Genomic DNA, 22,651 nt, shown 5'->3' with positions numbered 1-22,651 from the left:
CAAAAATAACCCCCCCCCAAAAAAAGATGTAACTTCCTCACAGATTGGAAGCTCATTTTGATACCCGGTAGCAACAGAACCCCTTCATGATTTTTGTTACTGTAATAACTTTGTCCTCACCTGTGTTTCAGTAACATTTCAGATGCGCCAATTCTTTGTCAGCATTTTTACATATTGTTATGACTGCTGGCTGATAATTCCTTTAAGTGGATTACCAGATAACAGGGTGGACTAGTCATCTGATGATTCATTCGCAGGAGCTAATGATTAGGAGATGATCTGATGTTTGAGAATCTCTCTGGCACACCCACCCAAACTCAGAAAAGTTTCAACCTTTGCAATTGAAGAGGGGACACAGAGGAACTATGCAAACAAATCCAGTTTGTAACTCTGAATAGGGTGACAGGGTCCCTTCTGCACATGCAGAATAATGCACTTTCAATCCACTTTCAATGCACTTTGCAGCTGTGCGGAAAAGCAAAATTCACTTGAAAACAATTGAGAAAGTGGATTGAAAGTGAATTATTCTGCATGTGCGGAAGGGGCCAGAGAGTGGGATAAAAAACAAGGTGTGAGTGGCTAAAAGCAAAGCATCTTGGGTATGCTACCTATCTTTAAGGACAGGCAGCGAATGCCTTTTACAGTGTCTCAATAACTAACAGCCACTCTGAGCAGAGTTTCACCTTTCTATGCATATTGAAATCAACCAGCTTAGATGGGCATAACTCTGCCCAGGATGGTGTGATAAACCGAGTAGCACAGTCTTTGAACCTAAATTACTCAAGGAAGACAATGAAATTCTCTCAACCATGTTAGTCGCGGCTACCAATTAGGATTTTGCAATTTTGGGGGACTCTCCAATTTCACAGAAATGTACAAAATTGTTTAAAAAAAGAAGTTTGGGAGGGAATCCTCCACAAAGCCTTGGCCATGACAAGTACACATTCACAGCTGTTGAACAAAAACCTTGCTCAACTTTGTTCAGCATTAGGGAAGCCTCCCCTTGAAAGAATTAGGGAAGCTTCCACTTCGGAGTCTTATTCTTGCATACACGATCAAAAGACATCTATTCATAATCATCATTTTAAACATTCAAAGCGAAAATCAAAATGTATTTGAAAAATCACATTAACGAAGATAATAAAAATATTAAAAATCTGATCCCCATATAGGCCTTACATTGTAAAACTAATAAAATGGGGAAGAAGGGCTGCATTTTTATGAAATCTGAAATTATAAGATAGTCCGGGAGTAGTCAATCAATGTATCTAATACTGTCGGGTTGCCTTGAGTAGTGGGGGATAGGAACTCTAATCTGTGTGAATCTGCTGTGTGAAACTATTCTTCTGCTGCTTCCTGATTGCTTATCTCTCCTCCGCTAAGCTAGTGAAGGCCAAATACTTTGGTCTGTGGTACAGCTGTGGAATTGTATGGTAGGCGGGGGGATGGGCATGCTGGTTGCTTTAAAATAGATACGTCTCCACTGGGGCCAGCAGAGATGTCTTGGCACTGTCCTGGACTTATCTTACCTGCGATAAAGAAATCGTTGTTCATCAACAACTGTTTCAATTGTCTGGTTTAAGGAGGTTCTGACAAATACTCAACATGGCCTTACCTGGGGATACTTAATCTGGTGCTTGGGGCCTAGAACAGAAAAGCCTGAGGTTTGCAGACAAACCTGAAATCTAACCCCTCCCCCCCCCCCCACATAGGCAAATACAGCAGGAATGCTAGCCTTCAATCAAGCCTAGGTTTCATCTTTAAGGGGGAGGGAGAGGGCCCCTTTCAGGACAATGTTGGCCTTTGAGGGAGGACTCATAGAGGCAGCAGTTGCCAAGCAGTTTGCTATCACAAAATTTATATGACTCATCCAGGACTGACTGCTTACTAGTGTTCAATAGATGCCACCCCACAAAGCAAGTGTGGTATAGTGGTTATGGTTTTAAATTAGGGAGGTTCAAATCCTCACTCTGCCAATAAATTTGATCTATGATAATATATTGCGGTCTTCTACTATGATTAAGCAAGAAGTAGTTTGATGAAGACAACTTCGAAACAGGGAGAGAGCTGGCAGCTTTCTGAAGAAGGATTACACATTCAATTGGTCATGGCAAAGAATTTATCTTTGAGCAATGCTATAGAACAAAGAAGAACTTTTGACATTTTGCCAAGGGTTTATCTGTGAAAAGGATGTTCATCTCAAAGGATTACAGAATGGAGGAGAACTTTTGCCTCCTGTGAGACTAGTAACATACATCTTTGGTGATTTACCAACTTGCAGATTGTTCGAAAAAATTATTAAAATATTGTATTTAGTTTTTATCTTACAGCTACATACTTTGTACTTGGTTTAGGAACTGGATATGCAGTATCACAGAGTTTGGGTTGTTTTATTAGAATATCTTAAACTTCAGAAAGACGTGGTTTAATTTTAACAGAGAAACATTTCACCACAACTTTTACCTCAATCTGAGCTGTGTGCTTGGCATAGAACTCCAAAGCTTCATCTCCTTCTACCTGACCTCCAGGCTTCAACATGTTCTGCAATTCTTTGTTATGACGAGCCAGCTGAAATAAATGGACAGTTTAGAGGGGAGAAACAATCATGTGGCTCCTTTTTTAAAAAAAACAACCAAAACAACCAACTACCAAAAGAGTTTAAAAATAATAGGCTTGATTCTTCTCAGAACAGACTGTTCAGTCAAGATAAAGGTGGAATGGAGAGGCAAAAATGGGGTCTATGCCTTTAAAAGGGTTTTACCCATTTTTTTCTCATATATACCTTATTACAGATCGATTCAAGTTGCATATTGCTTTGTGCAAGTTTCTTTGATTGTCCAGGCTGAACAAATCAGACCATATTTCTTTATTGTTACCTCAATACTGTGCAAACATGAACCCTAGACATGAATTATATAAAGGTATAATATTCACTAAAAACCACTGCTGTCTGTTAACTTCCTTCCACATCTCTCTTCCTATTTGGACACTGATATTCAAGAAGTGCATAGGACTAACAGAAGAGGAACCATGATATGTATTGAATTTCCTGTGAATACAGGGGTAGCACTGAAAGGCTGTATAAAATTGACTCTCCCCATTCATACTAAGAGTATGAAGCTTCCTCATGAACTTTGGAAAGTCCAGAGTATAACATGCAAACAAAATTCAAAACAAAACTTTCTGAACAGCAAACCACACTAGCCACAAAACAAAAAACGACGTCACCATCATCAACCAAAAAACCCCCCCTTTTATGACCAAGGAGAGACCATGAACCCCAGGCTCCAACATGGACAAATCCCTGATTTGGGATTTGTTGCATGAACTGTATTAATTTGAACACTGAACCCTAAATTTGTAACACAGAGACTATTTGCTTAAGAAGAGCACAACTGAAAACTTTGTGAGAATATAACAGCAATTAACGGTGCATATGTAGCATAGTGAAAACATCTGCACAATTAAGCACTGGTTTTGAAGATACTAATGTGGCTCCCTGGAACACCATGGACGTTTCCCCACTTGCCACACACCCCCTATGCCTGAGAGCAGCGTGCCACACACCCCCTATGCCTGAGAGCAGCGCGCGTCATTTCTGGTGCGCGCCCGGGCTTCCCCACAACCCCGCGCTCTGCGAGGGGGTCATCAAAAGGCACCGTTTGGAAGAGCGTCAGGAATGACGCGCGCTGAGGGGGCGTGACAGCGGCAGCATCGGGGCGGCTGCGTTGTCGCCGCCCCTGTAGTGGGGAGTGCCGGGGGACCCCGCACTACTTGCCTACAGTAGCGCGCAGCTACTGGTAAGTGGGAAAACACCCCATGACGCCCATCATTGTTTTCTCTGGTGCTCACTAGTTATTTCTTAAGTCTTGGAGATAAAATCCAAAGAATTTTGAGTGGGATTATGGAGAGCTTCATCCTTTTTAAAGTCAGCTGTCCAGGGCAGTAGAATGAGAGTGCAGAATTAACTTATTGTGCATGCAAAATGGATCAGATTTAGGCTCCACAAAAACTTCAAGTGGTCATGCTTGAATTGAAGCCCTTGGGTTAAGCATTTCTACTGCTCTGGAATAACCACTTTATGAATTGCAGACCGGCTGCTCAACTGTAGCCTAGCAATCATACCTGATGGGCTAATATGTAAATATTATGGCCCACATTTCTGGGGGATGCTGCAAGATCTTCCCCATTCTCTCCATCCTCAAACTCAACTTCTCCTTGCAGATAAGCCTTCTTTATCACTTCCACCTGGGAGAAAAGATATACACAGATCAAAACCAGAAAATACCAGGAGTGAGACGGGTAAGTCAAAACAAAAGCATTCAGCCATCAGAAGACTGCTCGGTGTTTTCATTCCACCACACTGGGAATGGAACTTGTCTAGAGGAATTTCACACTGCTGCCCCTTTCCCTTTGAAACAGTGGTCACAATTTCAAGCTTGGTGGGTTTTTTTTTAAGCAGCTGCTATTTGCTGCCAAACACAGCCTAATGAGAAATCACTTGACTCAGTAGAATAAAAGGCAAAACAAAACTTTGTCCTCAGCTTACCCCTTTGTTGCTGGATATACATTGCATCATACGCTTGTCTCGGACTGCGGCCATAAACAAGTGCAATGTGTTGAGTTTATAGACTTTTAGCCTGCACTCTGGAATTTCAGGCTTCTGTTCTGTCATCCACCAGCACTGACTGCAAAAAAGCTCTCGGAGACTATTACATTTATTTTTGATTTTTATCCTACACTTCCTCTAAGGAGACCAGGGTGGTGTGCCTCCACCCTTCCCCCCAAATAATCCTCATAGCAATGCCAAAAAGTCAATATGAATCCACAGAACTGCCTATACCAAATCAGACCACTGGGCCATCAAGGTCAGCATTGCCTTCCTGCCGATTGGGGAGTCAGGAAGAGGTTATTCGCATTACTTATTACCGGATCCTTTTAATTGGAAGTTGGATAGAACTTGGAATCTTCTCCATGCAAAAAGGATATCCTACCAGATGAACCAGGCCCCCAACCCAAAGATTAGGCTGAGATAAAAAGCAACCTGAAGTTACCCAGTGAACTCCATCACAGAGAACGGATCTTATATCAGGTGTTCCTGGGCCTAAGCTGACACTCTAATCACTATACCACACTTGGCCCCTGTTTTAAATGAATCAGATTACATCTTAATGCCTGATCAACTGGTATATAGTATTGAATGACCTGAAATAATCCACTTGCACCTCTTGTTAATATATTATCAGCACAATCCTCAGCAGGTCTACTCAGTGAGGTTTAGATCCAGGAACATGTTCTTAGCAGAGTTCTGTATGAAGCCAAAGAAGCAACCAGGGAGAACGTTCATGGAGTAACAGAAAGTCCCCTTCCCCTCAGCTCTCTGCAGGCTGAGAGGGTAAACAGACTGGCCAACCACAGTTTCCCAAATCCTGGTCTGGTCTTCTGAAGCCATTGAGGGAGCAGCAGTGGCGTAGGAGGTTAAGAGCTCGTGTATCTAATCTGGAGGAACCGGGTTTGATTCCCTGCTCTGCCGCCTGAGCTGTGGAGGCTTATCTGGGGAATTCAGATTAGCCTGTGCACTCCCACACACGCCAGCTGGGTGACCTTGGGCTAGTCACAGCTTCTCGGAGGTCTCTCAGCCCCACCTACCTCACAGGGTGTTTGTTGTGAGGCGGGAAGGGCAAGGAGGTTGTAAGCCCCTTTGAGTCTCTTGCAGGAGAGAAAGGGGGGATATAAATCCAAACTCTTCTTCTTCTTCTTCTTCTTCTTACTTTCCCTGAGACTTCTAAAGAGGGGAGAACAGCCCACTCTTTAACCTATGAGTTTCCTACCTTTCTGAATTCCTCATAAATGCTGAAACCTATTACACAGTAAGTCTGGTTTCAAGATGTTCCATTATCTTTTAATTATAACCATATTTTCCCATCCCACACTTCTCTGCACCCCTGAACATCCTCCTCAGCTCCATTTTTTCAGCTCACCTAGTTGTCCCTTGTTTGTTTATTTGCAGCATTTCTGTGTTTGTTCTTTTATTTTTGGGGGGACAATCTTTGAAGCATCGAGTACATGAGGAGTATAGAATGCAGCACGAGGTTGCGAAGCATTGAAGCATCAATTCAACACAGAACTCAAAAGGGGGGGGGGTGTCATGTAATGGCAGCCAGGAATCATTTTGAGGCAGTGAGTGTGAAAACGTTGTGCAAATTTTTAAACAGATTTGTGTGGAAAGAGCCAATAACTGCAACATAATGCAACCCATCTTCTCCTTGAAGTTCCCCCACAAGTTCAGTGCCATTCTTTGCAACTGACTAAATTATCAAAAGTGCTTCCAATTTACAGCTGGCACAGAATAGCTCAATTAACGAAAGGTTACAAGATCTTCAGCAATATGATCTTAGTCACAATTAGCAGTACAACAATTCTTTGCTGCCATGTTAATTCTTGCTTTACTAACTTTGGAATATGTACATGCAAACTTACCAGTTCTTTGGGTCTCATGTTATAGAGGATTCTTTCTGCATTCTCACTGTCATGTCGACTTTCCATTATCGCCAAAAGTAACTTGGAGGCATTATTCTGATGGAAGTGAAGGAAAGATAGTTCATGAACAGTCCCATGCATTACAAAGCAGGAAGAAAAAACATTCCTATAAAAGTGAGCTTTACTACTGTGGAGTAATTGTTGGATATGTGTACTACACTGTTCAAAGTGCATTGCTTTTAGATATAATCTGCTCTGAGGCTTCATGAAAAAAGGCAGACTATACATTAAAAATAACAGACAAAATAACAGTCTCTAGTTCAAATGCTGCCTCTGCTACGGACTCACTATTTGGCCTGCAGCTCTCTCCCAGCCTTATAACGATACAAGGATGATAATACTGGCCTCCTTTACAGGACCGTAGTAAGGATTTCAACATGATATCATATGCAAAGTGCTTTGAAGGCTCAAGGTGATACAAATGCAAAATACTATTTTAAGTTTCCTGATTCATAGCTGAGTAGCCTCTTGAGTTGTGTCCTAATAGTTCCCAGTCCTATCACTTTTTAACCAATCTGTCCTCTAAGGACATCAACATGACTCTCCTGTATTTTGCCCTTGCAACAGGTCCATAAGAACATAGGAAGAGCTCTGCTGGATCAGACCAGTGGGCCATCTAGTACAGAATCCTGTTTCACACAACTAGGTGCCCTAAAGAGCCAAGAAACTAGGCACAGAGACCAAGGCCTTTCCTCTGAGGTTGTCTCCTAGAACTGATACTCAAAGATATATTGCCTTTGCTCACCGTGGCTAGAAAGCCATTGACAGACCTCCACAAAGCAGTCTAACCTCATTTCAAAGCCAACTATGCTCATGGCCATCTGTACATCCACTTGGAATTAATTACTCTCTGAGTTAATAAATATTTTATTTCGTCTCTCCTGAACCCACTGCCCACCAATGCCATTGCACTTCCATGAGGTCTTGTATTAAGTAAGGGAAAGGTAGGAAAAGCTCTCTCTACCTACTATCTCTCCCCATCTCCCATCCCAAGGATAATTTTATAAACCTCTGTCAGGTCCCACATTTTTTTCTACAATGAAAGGTCCCAGACTCTTCAGCGTTTCCTCAGAGAAAACAACACCTGAATTATCCTGGCTGCTTTCATTAGTACTTTTGCCAGCTTTATAAATAGGTTGAGAATGTGTAGCTGGTTGAGGATCACTTAGTGTGCTTTTATGGCTAAAGGTAATCCAAACCTGGGTCTCCTCAGTCTTAGTCCGACATTCTAACCAATGGATCATACATGTCCTCCCAAATTTATCATTTCTGAAACAGCTGGGGGTGCTGGACTAGTTCCTTTTACCCTTGGGCCATCTTCCTCATGGTGAACAATGGAGGACTTGTACTGTTCTGACACCCTGACAAATGTGGTTCTCTGACTCAATCCTCAAGCCACAGCCCTGTTTCACTGTTACCATCGAAACGATAGAGTTGTACTTAACTTCATTAAAATCATGTTTTTGATTTCTGTCAGGTGAAGTTTCAAATTATACCTCACAAAATAAGAACAGGAGAAAGTATGCACAATTATTTCAATGCTTCATACGATGAAAAAATGAAATAACCCTCTTCCGCACTAGTGATTCAACAGCCAGAGGACCTGCTGTTGTTTTCCAAATCTTTCGTGGCCAGTTGACTCTCTCCCATCTCCACTGAGTCTCTGGAAGAAACTGTTATGCTGCCACCATGGCTGTGCCTCCCCGCCCACCCACAAAGTAGCCACTTACCTTCAGTTCCAGTACAAGATCCATCCTTTTCTTTCCCAGAGGATTGATATCATTGAGAATTAAAGCCGTGATTATATCAATCCCATTGGACTCATGAGTAGCAATGCAGTTCTGTATGTAGAAAGAACAAAATCATGCCAAGTCTCAGCTGAAGGTAAAATGCTACGGTGCTATAGTTTGGTATCCAAAATGGCCTCTCTCATACCCCTAAGAAAGTATAATTTCCTCTCCTGTCATGTGCTGGGAGTTACATTTTCTGCTGCATACATAAACTTTTTGATCAATCTCTGAGATAAATCATTATTCCGACCCCTGGAGTCGACAGCACTTTTCAATTATTACATTTTATCATGCATATGAGCAAAATGTGCTACACATGATGCTCTTACTATGATGCTGGAAAGAAGTTACATACATATTTTCAACCTTGGTATATGTGTACCGAAACCCAAGTTATCAAGTGCAGCACATGCTTCTGATATGCATGGCTGTCAGTCCCCCAGTACATACAGCTGTAATAATGGTATCACCAAGCAACCTGATTAAGGGGAAGGAAATTCCATCCTCATCCCAAATATAATAGTTACTCTGACCAGGGCTATGAACAAAACAAGCCTAGAGACTCCATTGAAAGAAAAACATGAGCACATATCCATTCAACCCAACACTTATTTTTACACTTACGGGATATCCCTTCAGGCTGCAGAAGTAGGGGGAAAAATGTTTTCTATCAAGGCCAATACATAAATAAATAAAATAAATAATGACTGGGAAAAGAAGTTTATTTTTTCTCTTTCCCCTGCTTTGAATTGTTGGACTTCCAACACATTGAATACAATTTCAGCTACAGTGGACGGAACCAGTTGTAACTGACAGAGCAATAGCCAATTAGGGATATGTGTATTATCTTCATGTTTATTATCTTCATGAGGGAAATTTGTTGTTTTCCATTCCAGGGATTTCCACAACCACCATAGTTTCAAACACACATTTATTTTTACAAACTAGCTAGAATAGGGTGTGAAGTGGGGTTGGAACCTTTGGATCGGAAAACTCCTGGGAACTTGGCGGTGGCGCCTGCATATGGAACTCAGCAGGCTTTTAATACTTTCCCAAACGGTCATTTTGTCCCAGCAAATTGATGTCTGTAATCTGGAGATCATGTGTAACAGAGAACTCCAGGGCCCATCTGGAGCCTGGTAACCCCAGTGCTGGATCTATCCTGATCACGTGTATCCAGCGTAACAGGGTTGCATGGAAATAGGAGATTAAACCCATCTATCTCTTACTGTTTTTCTGCTTGATGGAAGCAGGAGGGGGAAAAGCCCAAGGAAGTTCCTTTATGCCCTATCATTCATTGTCTTGAGGACATCTGGGGAAGGATTCTGCAGTTTGAGAGGGTGCCTGCATTTGCAATAGAGAGCATTTCCACCCACTCCCATCACTTCCTGTTCAGATTATAACTACAGAATATCCTAGTCTGTAGTTTTACCCTATATCTATGCTGTATTCTGTAGTTATACCCTGTAACTACAGAATTAAGCATCCTATTAAAACAGACACACTCGAATTCTAAGTACCTTTCAACTCACACTAGACACTTCAACTCATACTAGGTGTTTTCAACTTACGCTAGGAACACAAGGCAATGCTTGCTGATTCCTACCCCTTACTTTGATGCCCATAATGTTCCCGAGGGCCTGCTCACACAAGGGGGAACAATCTCAGGGAAACAAAAAGACTGGGGCAGGGGGATTATGCAGCGCAACTGTTACTGTGCCCACAGGATCCAAACCAGTGTGCTGCAGCCTTCCCCACTGCTGGTACAGTAGCCCAAGGCAAGGTCCCACATAATTCTGATAATCTTCTTTCCAGTCTGAACTCGCCAAAACTGCTGAAACCAGTAGGCATCAGAAGCGATTTCAGAAGGCAGTGAATACCAGATGTAGAGAAATATTTGTCTTCCCTTTGTAAGAGGTGGTGAGACAGTAACCTCTGTTGTGGGATTCATGCTGTAGATGTACATGAGAACGTCTATTTTCAGAGGTGAAATGTGCCAGAACCCAATTATATCTCATTTGGATAAACTATGAAGATGGGGTGCTTTCACCTGACCACTTTTCCATTTGCTAGAAGATTGTTCTAATATGTTCCATTAACTTCTAGCTTTTGCCTGGCCACACACAGACCTGTAATGTCCACCTACTAGAACGATGTCTCAGGGCACAGAAATCAGATAAAGCTTGGTAATTTTTCCACTCAGACTTTGTGCAACTCTTTAAATGTCCCTATCATCTCTTAGTCATTTTTGAACTTTCAATAAAACAAGCCCAATTCTCTTTGTAATCCTATGGGCTAGAACCAAAATTAAACTTCTCTTACTTCTGTGCTGAATGTTTCCCACTATATCCATTGCATTACCTGGTTTTCATGGCACGGTCCCTGGCAGTATTCTGTTAAACTTTCCAGCGTCTGGTTGATCAGTGCTACATTTTTCTCATTAATGTACAGACCAAGAAGTCCAAGCCCTCCAGTCGTGCTTCCACAAATACAGTCCAGAAACTGCAGAGTCTCGCATACTAAGTTGTAATTAGTTTTGTTGTTTTGACAACGCAGAAAGTTCTATAGAAGGGAATGGAAAAATGGAGGAGAAAAAGGCGCAAATCAATGTTTGAACAACAGTAACTAGTTTACTGAATTATTGTCCCGATCTTCCTCCAAAGGCAACACTGTTCTCTTGGCCTCCATTTTATTCTCACAACAATTTAGGGAGGTCAATTAGGCTGAGAGGAATGACTATCCCAGGACCACCCTGTGAGATTCAAGGCAAGCAGATATTTGAAGCTGAATTTTCCTGGCCCAGCTAGCACTCTAACCAACAGCCATGTTAGAACTATGGCAAAAAATAGGAGACTGATATTGTTCAAAAACACACAGTCCATTCACACATTTAATTTTCTAAGAATACCATGGTATAATCCCACATGAAGCCTCTCTTCGTATTTGTAGGGAAACTTTTATGAAAATATTCAGGGCCTGCAATTTCGTTATTGCCAAAGATGGTTTACAATTCCAAAATTTAAAAACAATGCACAAGAAAAGTCCAGCTAACACCCTTCTACAAAAATCTCCTATAGTTTATACCACAAGCTCTAGCTCTTGAAGTGCATCCTAAAAAATTTTAACAGCGGTGCCCCCACAGTTCCTCAAGTATCCAGTTCCATATGATGGGGACTATTATTATACCGCCCACCCCCAAAGGCCGTATACAGATAAAACACTTAAAAGTCATTAAAAAGTCATTAAACACTTATACAGATAAATCACTTGAAAGTCATAAAAACAATTAAAACAGAAATAATTTAAAAATAAAGGCAACACAACTAACAAGATCTAACGTTGGATGGCAGCCGGCAAAAGCCACTAACCCCTGGTAGGGGACCAGGCACAATAAATAGCAGCCTGCAAGGATGGCATATAGAGGGGTAGTGTGGGCGGCAATCAGTGGCTGCCCCCCCAAATCAGTGGCTGCCCCCCCAAAAACCTGTGGAAAAACTCTGTTTTACAGGCCCTGTGGAACTGTCCAATGTCCTGCAGGGCCCTAAAAGCTGGAGGAAGAGTGTTCTGCCAGGCAGGGGCCAGGGCTGTAAAGGCCCTGGCCTGAGTAGAGGCCAGCCACATCATTGAGGGGCAAGGGACCACCAACAAATTTGCCTCTGCAGATTGCAGAGGCCGAACCGGGACATATGGGGAGAGATAGTCACTAAGGTATGAGGGCCCCGGGCCATGAAGGACCTTAAAGGTCATCACCAACACCTTGAAGGTGAACCGGTGTTCCACTGGGAGCCAGTGCAGCTGGTGCAACACAGGGGAGATATGATCCCTAATTGAACCGCCTGCGAGCAGACACACCGCCACATGCGGGACCAGTTTTTATTTCCGGATCAACCACAAGGGAAGGACCACATAGAGCAACTTGCAATAGTCTAAACTGGAGGTGACCGGGCATGGATCACTGTGGCCAGGTCAGCCTGGGAGAGGCAGGGGGCCAGCTGTTGAGCTTGGCAAAGATGGAAAAAGGATACCTGGGTTGCCTGGGTTGCTTGCATACCCATAGAGAGAGCCAAATCCAGGTGGACCCCCAGGTTCCGGACCGAGAAGGTCACTGGTAGAGAAAACCCCTCCAGCATCGGTGGCTGAAAACCCTCCATCCTCCCCAGCCCACCCAAATATCTCTGTCTTGGATGGATTCAGCTTTAATCTGCTCTGCTTCAAATAACCAGCAACCAACTCCAAACAATGCTGTAGAGCTGCAGGGGCAGCAGCCCCCCACTCCTCCAGGGTCCATCAACAGAATGAGCTGAGTGTCATCAGCATACTGGTGACAGGTCAGCCCAAAACTCCAGAAAAGGCATGGACTCCAACTGAACCCAGGTGGGATACCTGAAGGGGGAGGCAACTGCTAGTACTGTCTGCTGTAGTGCATAAAAACAAACCCCAAGACTACCAAAGGCCCACATGATTCCTTACGTGTTTATTTAACAGCCAACACGCTTTCCTGGCAACAAATGACACTGTAAACACAACTGGGATCATCTGACTATTGCAGACTTCAAGGGAAACAAATATACAGATTCTGGGAAGAACACGTACATTAGGTTTTGGTAACTTGGCAAGCCCAAGTCCAGAACAAGCAGTCTCCCTATGGTTGTACTTTATTGTTTGCTTCATGTACTTTCTCCCCAAACAGGATCCAAAATGGCTTACACTGTTCTCCTCTCCTCCAATGATCCTCAAAACAGGTAGCTAAAGCTGAAAGTGTAGCACTGGCCCAAGGCCACATGGCAAGAGTGGGGATCCGAAGCTGGGTCTCTGAGACCCTAGCCTGGCACTCTGTAATTTTTTTCTATATGGGCCAAAACTGACTGTATCCAAATCATCCAAATATAACCAGAACAACCTTTGAGGAGAAGTAAAACTCATACACTGGTTCTCAAGCAAATTTCCACCGAGGAAAGAAGAAACTGAACAGAGATCTGATATTGCATTGCTACAGTTTCAGGCTACAAAAAAGTCCATCCCTGGAGCATTTTGTTTGTTCATGAACTGCCATTTTCCATATTGTCACATACTATTCATCGAGGAAATGTGCTCCGCTGAAAGAAGCTGATTCTTCTGCCCTGGACAAAGCAGAGACAAGCGTGCAGTTTCTGTCTTGCATACCTGCAGGTCCCGATTGTGGTTTTCGCACAGCAGCTGCAAGAACCGTAGAATGGGTTGCATGATCGTGATGACAGGACTCATCTCCAGCTCGTCTTTGTTCTTTTCTGCTGCGGACTGAGCACCATCCCCAGCCGAGTAGTGTTCGTCAGGATCAGCTTCCCTCCTGTAAGTGTTATATGCCTTCCTTGTAACAGCAGAGGCTTCGACCAACTGATCTCGAGCTTCCTCCGTAATTTGGGTCAGGGGTTCCCTCAACACTAGAATATCAAATTCCATGAACAAGTAACAACCAAGTCACTGACCAAAATCCAACTACCAATTCTAACAGGGCTTACTAAGCAGTCTGCCTTTTAATGTGAGTAACTGTAAGCCGCCTTAAGAAGGACTCTGAAGAGGCAGCATAGAAATCTCTTAAATATATGATACATTTAGACCAGGTATGAGATGTGGGATTTCCGTAAAACTTTCCTTTTCATACATTTCCTCAATATGGCACAACAAAATCTTTTTTATTTTAAAGGTTAATCTGTTATGGATTCAATAATAAGCATCCCATTGTTGGATGTTTCACTAGATGACCTCATACTGCTACAAAATGCATTTGCTGGCAAAGTTCTAGAAAACCTCACAGAAAAAGAATTAGTTATGTGGCACACACTACCAGCTATTTGTCAAATGTTCACCTGCTGTATCATTAGAAAAAATGGGTCCATACATGCAAACTGTTTTCATGGATGGATCAGAAACTACAGGTTCTGGGCAACTGTTCAAGTTGTCAAAAAGAGAAGTTCTCTCATGATTCATTGCTCATTCTCAAACTGATATTTTAAGACACCTATTGACCCAACGTTTTAGGGATCTGTATAAATGACTCCTGTCTTTATTTCTTTCAAGTTAAGAATGCTAGGATAAGGCCAATGTAACCATTTAGGAACTATTTTACCAAACTTGCACAACTTAAAATAGATTCAACTATTTGTTGCTACACCTAACCTGTATTTTCTAGTATGCTTACATAGAATCATAGAATTGTAGAATTGTAAAGTTGGAAGAGACCCCAAGGGCCATCAAGTCCAAACTGCTACAATGCAGGAACACACAATCAAATCACTCTTGACAAGATGTCCATTGAGCCTCTCTTTAAAAACCTCCAAAGGAGACTCCACTGCACTCCGAGGTAGAGCTTCATATAGATCAGTACACAGGGCTGATTACTGATAACTGGGAAGCAATCATCTTTAACCTTGCTTTTGATACAAATTGATGCATCAGATATATATATCAATGTGTTAAAAGTGTGTGTGTGGTGGGGGGGGGGGAGCAGCTTGAGATTAAAAGTGCACATTTTAAGTAACCTCTATTCCAAATTTAGAACATGGGAGGTTCTGTTTTCACGACTAAGTGACAGCAGAATTCTACTACCTGTAGAGCAGGATCATTTAACCAACACGAACACTGAGCAGCGTGTCTGACTGGTAGACTCATCTTAAGAATGACTATCTGTCATCATTTTTGCAACAGCAATGTCTCAAACGGATGAAATGGGAATAGTTTTGCATGGACCAGAATATCAATGGAAAAACAATCACGTCATCATCCCTTTACTTCTCCGTGACCTTACAAACTGCAGGGCTGAAGAGTTACCTTTTCTTCGGGCAGGTACATCCCTGTCTGAGTCATCGTCTTTCTTTTTATTTCCCAGGTCGCTAGTGTTAACCGTGACTGTTGCCTTGATCTCTTGCTGGGCAACTTTCATGCGATCATAAAACACTTTGAAGAATTTTTCCGATTTTTTATCTTCTGTTAACCGGCAAAAAAAAGAATGCTGTAAGAGAAGAAAGGCAGACCTGTTGGCAAATAGAATAAAAATACTGCTTACCAATGCCAGGCATATACTAACAGTCCAATCCAGATGGGGGTGGGTGGGGGTGGAATGTTCATAGGGAGCAGTGGAGGGTCACGCGTTTGCCCCCTCTGCTAGCGCAAGGGGCACCCCCACCAGCAGAGGGGACAAAGGCATTGGTGCCCAGCTCCCCCTCAGCTCCATGGTGGCAAAACCTGGAAGTTGGAGCCACTCTGGAGCAGTGCCAGGATCCACTTGGATGCCGACATGCTGGGGAGGGGGGGGGGCGTTCCCAGGAGTGGCCCGGGAATGTCAGCCCACAGACCTACAGACTTTTGCTGCACAAAAGTGTGGTGTAAGCCAATTTGGCCTATTGGACAGTTCAGGCAGTGAGAAAGTTTTTTGTTTTCCCTTCTTTTCATGCTGCCTGAAGCCCTTTGGAGGTGGAGAAGCACGGCCTTCACTACCCACCCACCCCACAACTGGATAGAACTGTAAGTCTCTTCAAAAACACCTGTGTTATCTAAGAGTCTCATAGCCCCTAGTTCAGTGGTGGCGAACCTTTGGCACTCCAGATGTTATGGACTACAATTCCCATCAGCCCCTGCCAGCATGGCCAATTGGAGTGCCAAAGGTTTGCCACCACAGTCCTAGTTGAGCTGCGATATCTTAGAAGAAAAACCAGTAACTGGAATTCCCAGGGGTAAATTTAGCCACTTGAAGAATACTGCTCCTTGCAATTGCCAGTCCAGGGGCAACAGACTTATGAGGAGGGTATGTGGAAATGGATTGTGATGGCAGCAAACTCTACGGAATGAGGAGACTAGCTGGCCCACCACCTTCTACTCAGAGTGGCCTTCCTGTAACATCAACTGTTAGAGCAGAGGATGGAGAAAGTATTTTCCAAACAAAAAGTGGGTAACTTCTGTGAAGGATGTGAAGTATCAGTCTGCATACATAAACACCTCAGAAATGCTTGAGATAAGATGAACTACACTGCCACTGAGAAAAAGGAGACCAGAAAATTGGACCATTGGACCAAACGGTCCAGATAGTAGAGGGATGATGGGGTAAAATTTAACGCAGCATAGGGACAGAAGAGGTACTTTGCTACAAATGAAGATAGTTGAGGGGAAGAAGAAATGATTAGTCAGAGCTTGAAAGCAATGATCAAAGAGAGCAATAGGAGGGCAAAGTAGATGGCTCAAACTGTCCAGGGACTCTTTTTTTAAAATACACTTCAGTCACATAACCAAGGCAGCATTATATAACTTACATGGAACATTCAATACAATCACAAGTCCAGCACTGTTTCAAGTTTATCTATACCTATTAGAACTACTAAGTCAGTAGTACTCGCACCCAAATTACTTCTGCAATCTGATTTCTTGATGACTGCTTTGATCATCTGCAGCTACAATGTCATACAGGCAGGGTTCAATTAAAAACGGGGCTCCCCTACAAGACCTATTTTCAAAGCAGGATTTACTTGGTTATATATATATTTGTGTGTGTGTGTGTGTGTGTGTGTGTGTGTGTACATAAACAAGTAAATCATACACACACACACACATCATCATCATCATCATCATCATCATAAACAAGTCCGCCTTAGAGACTAAGGTCCCTTCTGTACATGCAGAATAATGCACTTTCAATCCACTTTTACAATTGTTTGCAAGTGGATTTTGCTATTCCGCCCAGTAAAATCCAGCTGCCATTGAAAATGGATTGAAAGTGCATTACTCTGTACGTATGGAAGGGACCTAAAATAACGAAAAAATACAACCTCAATCAACTAGACTTCTTTGTTAGAAGTCCTTTCACAAATCACATTATGAACACCTACACCAGCGCGGTGCAGTGGTTATGAGTAGTGAACTGTAATCTGGGTTTGATTCCCCACTCCTCCACCTGAGCGGCAGATTCTTATAATTTGTTTCCTCACTCCTACACACAAAGCCTGCTGCCTGACCTTGGGCTAGTCCAGGCGTCTGCAACCTGTGGCTCTCCAGATGTTCATGGACTACAAATCCCATCAGCCCCTGCCAGCCTGGCCAATTGGCTGATGGGAATTGTAGTCCATGAACATCTGGAGAGCCGCAGGTTGCAGACCCCTGGGCTAGTCACAGTTCATTCAGAACTCTCTCAACCCCACTTACCCCACAAAGGGAGAGGAAGGGCAAGGAGTTTGTAAGCCCCTTTGAGTCTCCTTCAAGGAGGAACGGAGGAGTATAAATCCAAACTCTTCTTCTTTTAGCTTGGAACAAAGAATTGTGAGTGCTACTGATACATGGAAGAGTGTGCAGAAGAGTCACTAAAGTAATCAGATGTATATGCTGGAGTTCCATGTATGCTATGTATACTTCCTCCGCTGCAAAGAGCACTTCCTCTTCCATCAGTACTTCTGTTTACACACACACTCATTGAACAGCATTGATGTTGTACAAAAAGAAGTGCTAGTGGAAGAAGCAGCGCATTCTGCTGCAGAAGTTGTCTAGTGTGCACAGATCCTATTTTTAGATGATTGTTTTGAGTTACAAGTATGAGACAAGGAAAACCAGAAACTGTCTCTCGAACAAATGAAGAATTGAAGACTAGAAAGCAATTATGACCAGCAGGTGTGTAACTAGGGTGGGGCAAGCCCGGGTGTGCTGGTGGTACCCTGGTCGCCCCTTTCCAAGTCAGTTGCTGTGACTCCTTCTCCTGTTCCACCTGGCTCCATCTCCTGCCACTGGTCAGGCTGCAGCGCTGCCAGCCACCTACCTCTCCCCTCGCACCTGCATGTGTGCCTGCCTGCTGCTGGGCCAGACTCGCCTCCCACATTCCCTCCCACCTCCCCATAAAGGACCCCCTCTTCCCTCACCCTGCTCTTCCTTGCCACAGCTAGATGCTTTTCCCTGAGACTCTGAGCAGGGTTCACTCACTGAAAGTACTGGGGCATACTTCCAAGTAAAGATAAGGTCTCCAGGAACAAAGTTGCCCTGTTCAGAAGGGGCTACAGGTTGGATCCTGGCCCCGCCTGCCCTAAGAACTTTCCAGGGCCTGGGACCAAGTTTTGGGCTGATGTTATAAGCCCCCACCCCCCACCCCAGTCCAACTCTTGTCTAGCCACATAGCAGGTGAAGGATAAGGTGAGAGCCACAGATTCCCCCTGGAGGAGGGAACCAGACAGAGAAGCACCACACAACAGTGTGTGGGATCTCGAAAGGGAAATGTCTGCTCTGGCCTTGCTTTCCTGGCCAGGGATTAGGGGTGGCCAGTCAGCAACTCACAGCTTCCTTCCAGATGGGGCTATTCCCCTATGAGTGACTGCAACCTGCCCCAGCATCCTCAGGTTGCCTGTTGGCATTTAATGGGGGGTGGGGGTACTTATCCAGCAGGTACCTAAACTGTGTGTGTGAGTTTGAAGAGAAGTCAGATGAAACCTTTGAAGTGGCTGGCAGAGTCACCATCTCACTGAAGGTGCCATCTCCCTCCTGGCAGATTAAGCTTAAACAGCATTACTTCTTAGTGCCAGATTCCCATTCCTGTTGAGGAAATAACTGTAGAAGAGATTCCCCCCCCCCCCACACACACACACACATAAAATGATTCTGTTCCATTGGAGAGGCAGTGGTGGGATAGCAGTTAGAGCACCAGGCTGGGATCTGGGTTTGAATCCTGCCATCCCTCAGAAGCCTGCTGGGTGACCTTGGGCCAGTTACACATTCTCTGGCACCTGGCCACCCTCTTTTGCCCAGTCTCTTTCCCCCTTTCATCTCACTTTCATTACCCCTCTCTTTAGAAGAGGAAGAAGAAGAGTTTGGATTTATATTCCCCCTTTCTCTCCTGGAGGAGACTCAAAGGGGCTTACAATCTCTTTACCCTTCCCCCCTCACAACAAAACCCTGTGAGGTAGGTGGGGCTGAGAGAGCTCAGAAGAACTGTGACTAGCCCAAGGTCACCCAGCTGGCGTGTGCGGGAGTGCACAGGCTAATCTGAATTCCCCAGATCAGCCTCCACAGCTCAAGCGGCAGAGTGGGGAAGCAAACCCGGTTCCTCCAGATTAGAATGCACCTGCTCTTAACCACTACACCACTGCTGCTCCTGTTCTCACTGTTTAGTGATTAAGTCCTTCTGACCTGAAATATGTTGGGAATAAATTGATCTCTTTAATTAGAATTGCCAATGTTGGCAAAGCATCTAATATGGGCTAGCAAACTAAAACTTACCTTCTTCTTAAAACAGAGCACAGCACTAACCAGAAAGATAACTTGCAGAAAAGCAACAAATAGCTGGGGGACAGTTCCGATGGTTATCAGATGAAACCAATATGCTGTTACATAAATCAGAAATGGAGCTTAAAGCATGACTGCAGGACAGACTTGCAAGTGGGTTACCTTATGCAGAGTATTATGAAATTGGTTAGCATTATGCAGCGGTTCATGTTGCAACAGTTTCTCCTATAGGTTAGACATGAAGTCTGATTTACTGAAAAAGCAAATCGAAAAACAAAGGAGAGAGGGGTACATCCTTGTTTGCGTAGATAAGACAATGTTGTCCCCAGGATGGTGGCCTTTAACCACTGTCATTTTGGTGGCAAAGTGACTTTGAAATATGAGCAATAACATTACTTTTTCATTTGGAATCACAAAATCATATGGTTGGACGGGCATTTCAAGGGGTCATCTGGGCCAACCCGCTGCACAATGCAGGAAATTCACAATTACGGTCTACCCACAGAGCCTGTTGTATGACCAGAAGATGGCAAAAAATCTTCCATGGTTCCTGGCCAATCTGGCCTAAAAGAAAATGGCTTCCGGTCCCCAATGTGGTTTGACGCATTCCTCTCCCTTGTGTATCTACTCATTGCCCCACCTGCGCATGTAAGCAGAAGTGAGAACAATTGTTCAACCCACTTCACTTGGCCTGTAACTGCTGTTCATCGAGTGGTCTAGAGCACCCCTGACTGCTCCCCTCCCCCAGCTCCAAGGTGGGAAGATTTCTTATGTAGAAGTCATGTGGCATAGAGGAGGGGCGAGTGTTCCCCTCAGTTCTACATTTGCCACCACAAGACCACCAGGTGCCCTGTGCTGAGTTAGAGGGAGCAACTGTAGCCACCCATAGAGGGGAAGAAGGAAGGGATGTGTGCCTGCACAGGTGATCACTCGATTAAAAATAGTTACAGGTAAGTGTAACGTTGTTCTCCATCGTAGCCTTCTGAGCAGACCCACATGGGAGAGTAAAAGCTGAAATAGAATAGAAAAGCTGACGGAGGTGGGGTGCGGCTGCAAAGGGAGCTCACGCTGACTAATTAAAGCCAGAGAAGAGACTGATTCTGTTCACACTTTATTTAAACAGGCTTTGCAGAACAGCTTTCCCCACTGCTGAGTCCCACCTGGAGTCAATGTCTACAGCATAAGGCTGCACAAATGTTGCAGATGAAGCTCATGTCACTACCTTGCAGATGTCCACCATGTCAATTCTCAAGAGGAAAAAAGCAGAAGCAGCCTGGGCTCTAGTGGAATGGGCATGAACTGCAATCGGGCCGGCTATCTTGACTAAGGAGTATGCTTTCAATATAGCCTTCGTAAACCCAGTGTGAAATGGTCTTGTACCCCTTGTGGGACCCCCAAAATGCAATGAACAAATTATTCTCCTTTCTAAGTGGTCTGGTTCTGTCCAAATTAAACAACAAAACCCTTCTGAGGTCTAGGGAATGTAATGCACGCTCTGCATCTATTGAGGGAATAGGATGGATGACAGGTGGTACAATATCCTGGGACATGTGGAAGGGGAAAAGGACTTTGGGCAGGTGTATGGTGCTGGGAAGGAGAACCACCTTATCATGATGAAACCGGGGTTAGAAAGGATGTATTTAATGCCCATTCATGCTGAAGGTTGAATTCCCTGCTCAGGGTGTGTGCTATCACATTGGATTCGCCCAATATGTGTACTGCTGTTAAAGACACACTGTGTTCCACTGCCCATAACCTCAGATGACGTGACTCTGCACAGAGGCGAAGAGAGTCTGTGCCCCCTTGCTTGTTCACATAAAATTTGGAGGCTCAGTTTTCTGTCAGGATGAGCACATTGCGTCTGCTGACCATAGCTGAAAAAGAGACCAGAGCGTGTCTCACTGCACACATCTCCAGTACATTAATATGAAGAATTGCTTTATGAGCAGACCACAAAACTTGGGCATACTGTTCCTCACAATGTGCCCCCCAACCCATCAGTGAGGCATCAGTGAAAACATCAATATTAGTGGTGGTGATACCAAAGGGGACCTCTTCCAGCAAGTTAGAAAGAGAAATCCACCAGCACAAGGTTCCATTGATAGACCTGGGGATTGGTAGCCTAAGGTGTTGAGAGTCATGCATGGCATCAAAATTAGTTGGAGTCTGGCCAAGGGAGCCACAACCTGTGTTGGAGGCCATTGTAAGTGTGTGTTGAAGTGCGCCTTTGGAAATGGTCTGTGGAAATGGGTGGCAAGTGCCACGATTATGTGTGCATGTGGGGTGGGAAGGAATGCACAAGCACTCTCAGAATCTAGGACTGCTCTTATAAATTCCACAGATGGTGTGGGTTGCAGGATGGATTTCTCCAGGTTCACCACGAGACCCAAGAACAACAGGGTAGTAAGCACCCTGGTATGCTGAGCCTGCAGGTCCTCCAGGGAGTCTCCCACCAGCACCAAATCATCGAGGTAAAGATACACTTGACAGTCCAAGGAGATAAAATGGACAACAACTGCACATACATTTGGAAAAAACCCTGGAGTAGTGGAAAGACCAAAGGGCAGAACAACATACTCCTAGGAATCCGGACTGCACCGGAAGCAGAGGAATTTCCTAGAAGTGGGATGGATAGAACTTTTTCTCTGTCTTTGAGGAGTCTCAAAGTGGCTTACAATTGCCTTGTATCAAGGCAGACTACATATGATTAGAGGTAGTTTTCACACATTCCTGGCCAAGTCCTAATTCAGATTGTGCTCTTACCAACTGCAAGCCTCCAATGATATAGGCAAAGGCAAACAACAAAAAGAGCTGCTTTTTACAGTCTCCAGATCCCGTTCTAATCAGAGAGGTAACAGACTAATCAAATTGTATCACATCAAAAAATTATCTGACAGGAATACATTTAAAAACTGGCACTCTCTTTTTAATATCCAGAACTCACAAAAACCTAAAACAAACATTCAGGTCATATAGTAACATCTGTGGGGAAAGACATAGCTTGTGTAAAAAAACCCAAACCAGGATACACAATCAAGCAAAAAAAAAAAAAAAACCCCACAGGATACACAGTCAAGCACAATGAACATTTTAAA

The 22,651-nt window shown here is 43.9% G+C and overlaps 1 protein-coding gene across 4 annotated transcripts in view; it reads right to left on the bottom strand.

Moving 5' to 3' along the window:
* Positions 1–22,651, bottom strand: part of ITPR1 (inositol 1,4,5-trisphosphate receptor type 1) — a 149,165-nt gene that overhangs the window by 44,617 nt on the left and 81,897 nt on the right. For all 4 annotated transcript variants that reach the window (XM_048488192.1, XM_048488195.1, XM_048488193.1 and 1 more), the window contains 7 exons: positions 15,138–15,318; positions 13,494–13,750; positions 10,692–10,892; positions 8,271–8,381; positions 6,481–6,576; positions 4,126–4,248; positions 2,464–2,568 (listed from right to left, as the gene is read on the bottom strand). In XM_048488192.1, the coding sequence (XP_048344149.1) occupies positions 2,464–2,568; positions 4,126–4,248; positions 6,481–6,576; positions 8,271–8,381; positions 10,692–10,892; positions 13,494–13,750; positions 15,138–15,318 (1,074 nt within the window). The remainder of the gene's footprint in view (positions 1–2,463; positions 2,569–4,125; positions 4,249–6,480; positions 6,577–8,270; positions 8,382–10,691; positions 10,893–13,493; positions 13,751–15,137; positions 15,319–22,651) is intronic.

This window comes from Sphaerodactylus townsendi, linkage group LG03 (assembly GCF_021028975.2).
Source record: "Sphaerodactylus townsendi isolate TG3544 linkage group LG03, MPM_Stown_v2.3, whole genome shotgun sequence".
In the NCBI taxonomy this organism is placed as follows: domain Eukaryota; kingdom Metazoa; phylum Chordata; class Lepidosauria; order Squamata; family Sphaerodactylidae; genus Sphaerodactylus; species Sphaerodactylus townsendi.
The sequence above is the reverse complement of the archived record's forward strand: the minus strand, read 5'-3'. Positions and strand labels throughout refer to the sequence as shown.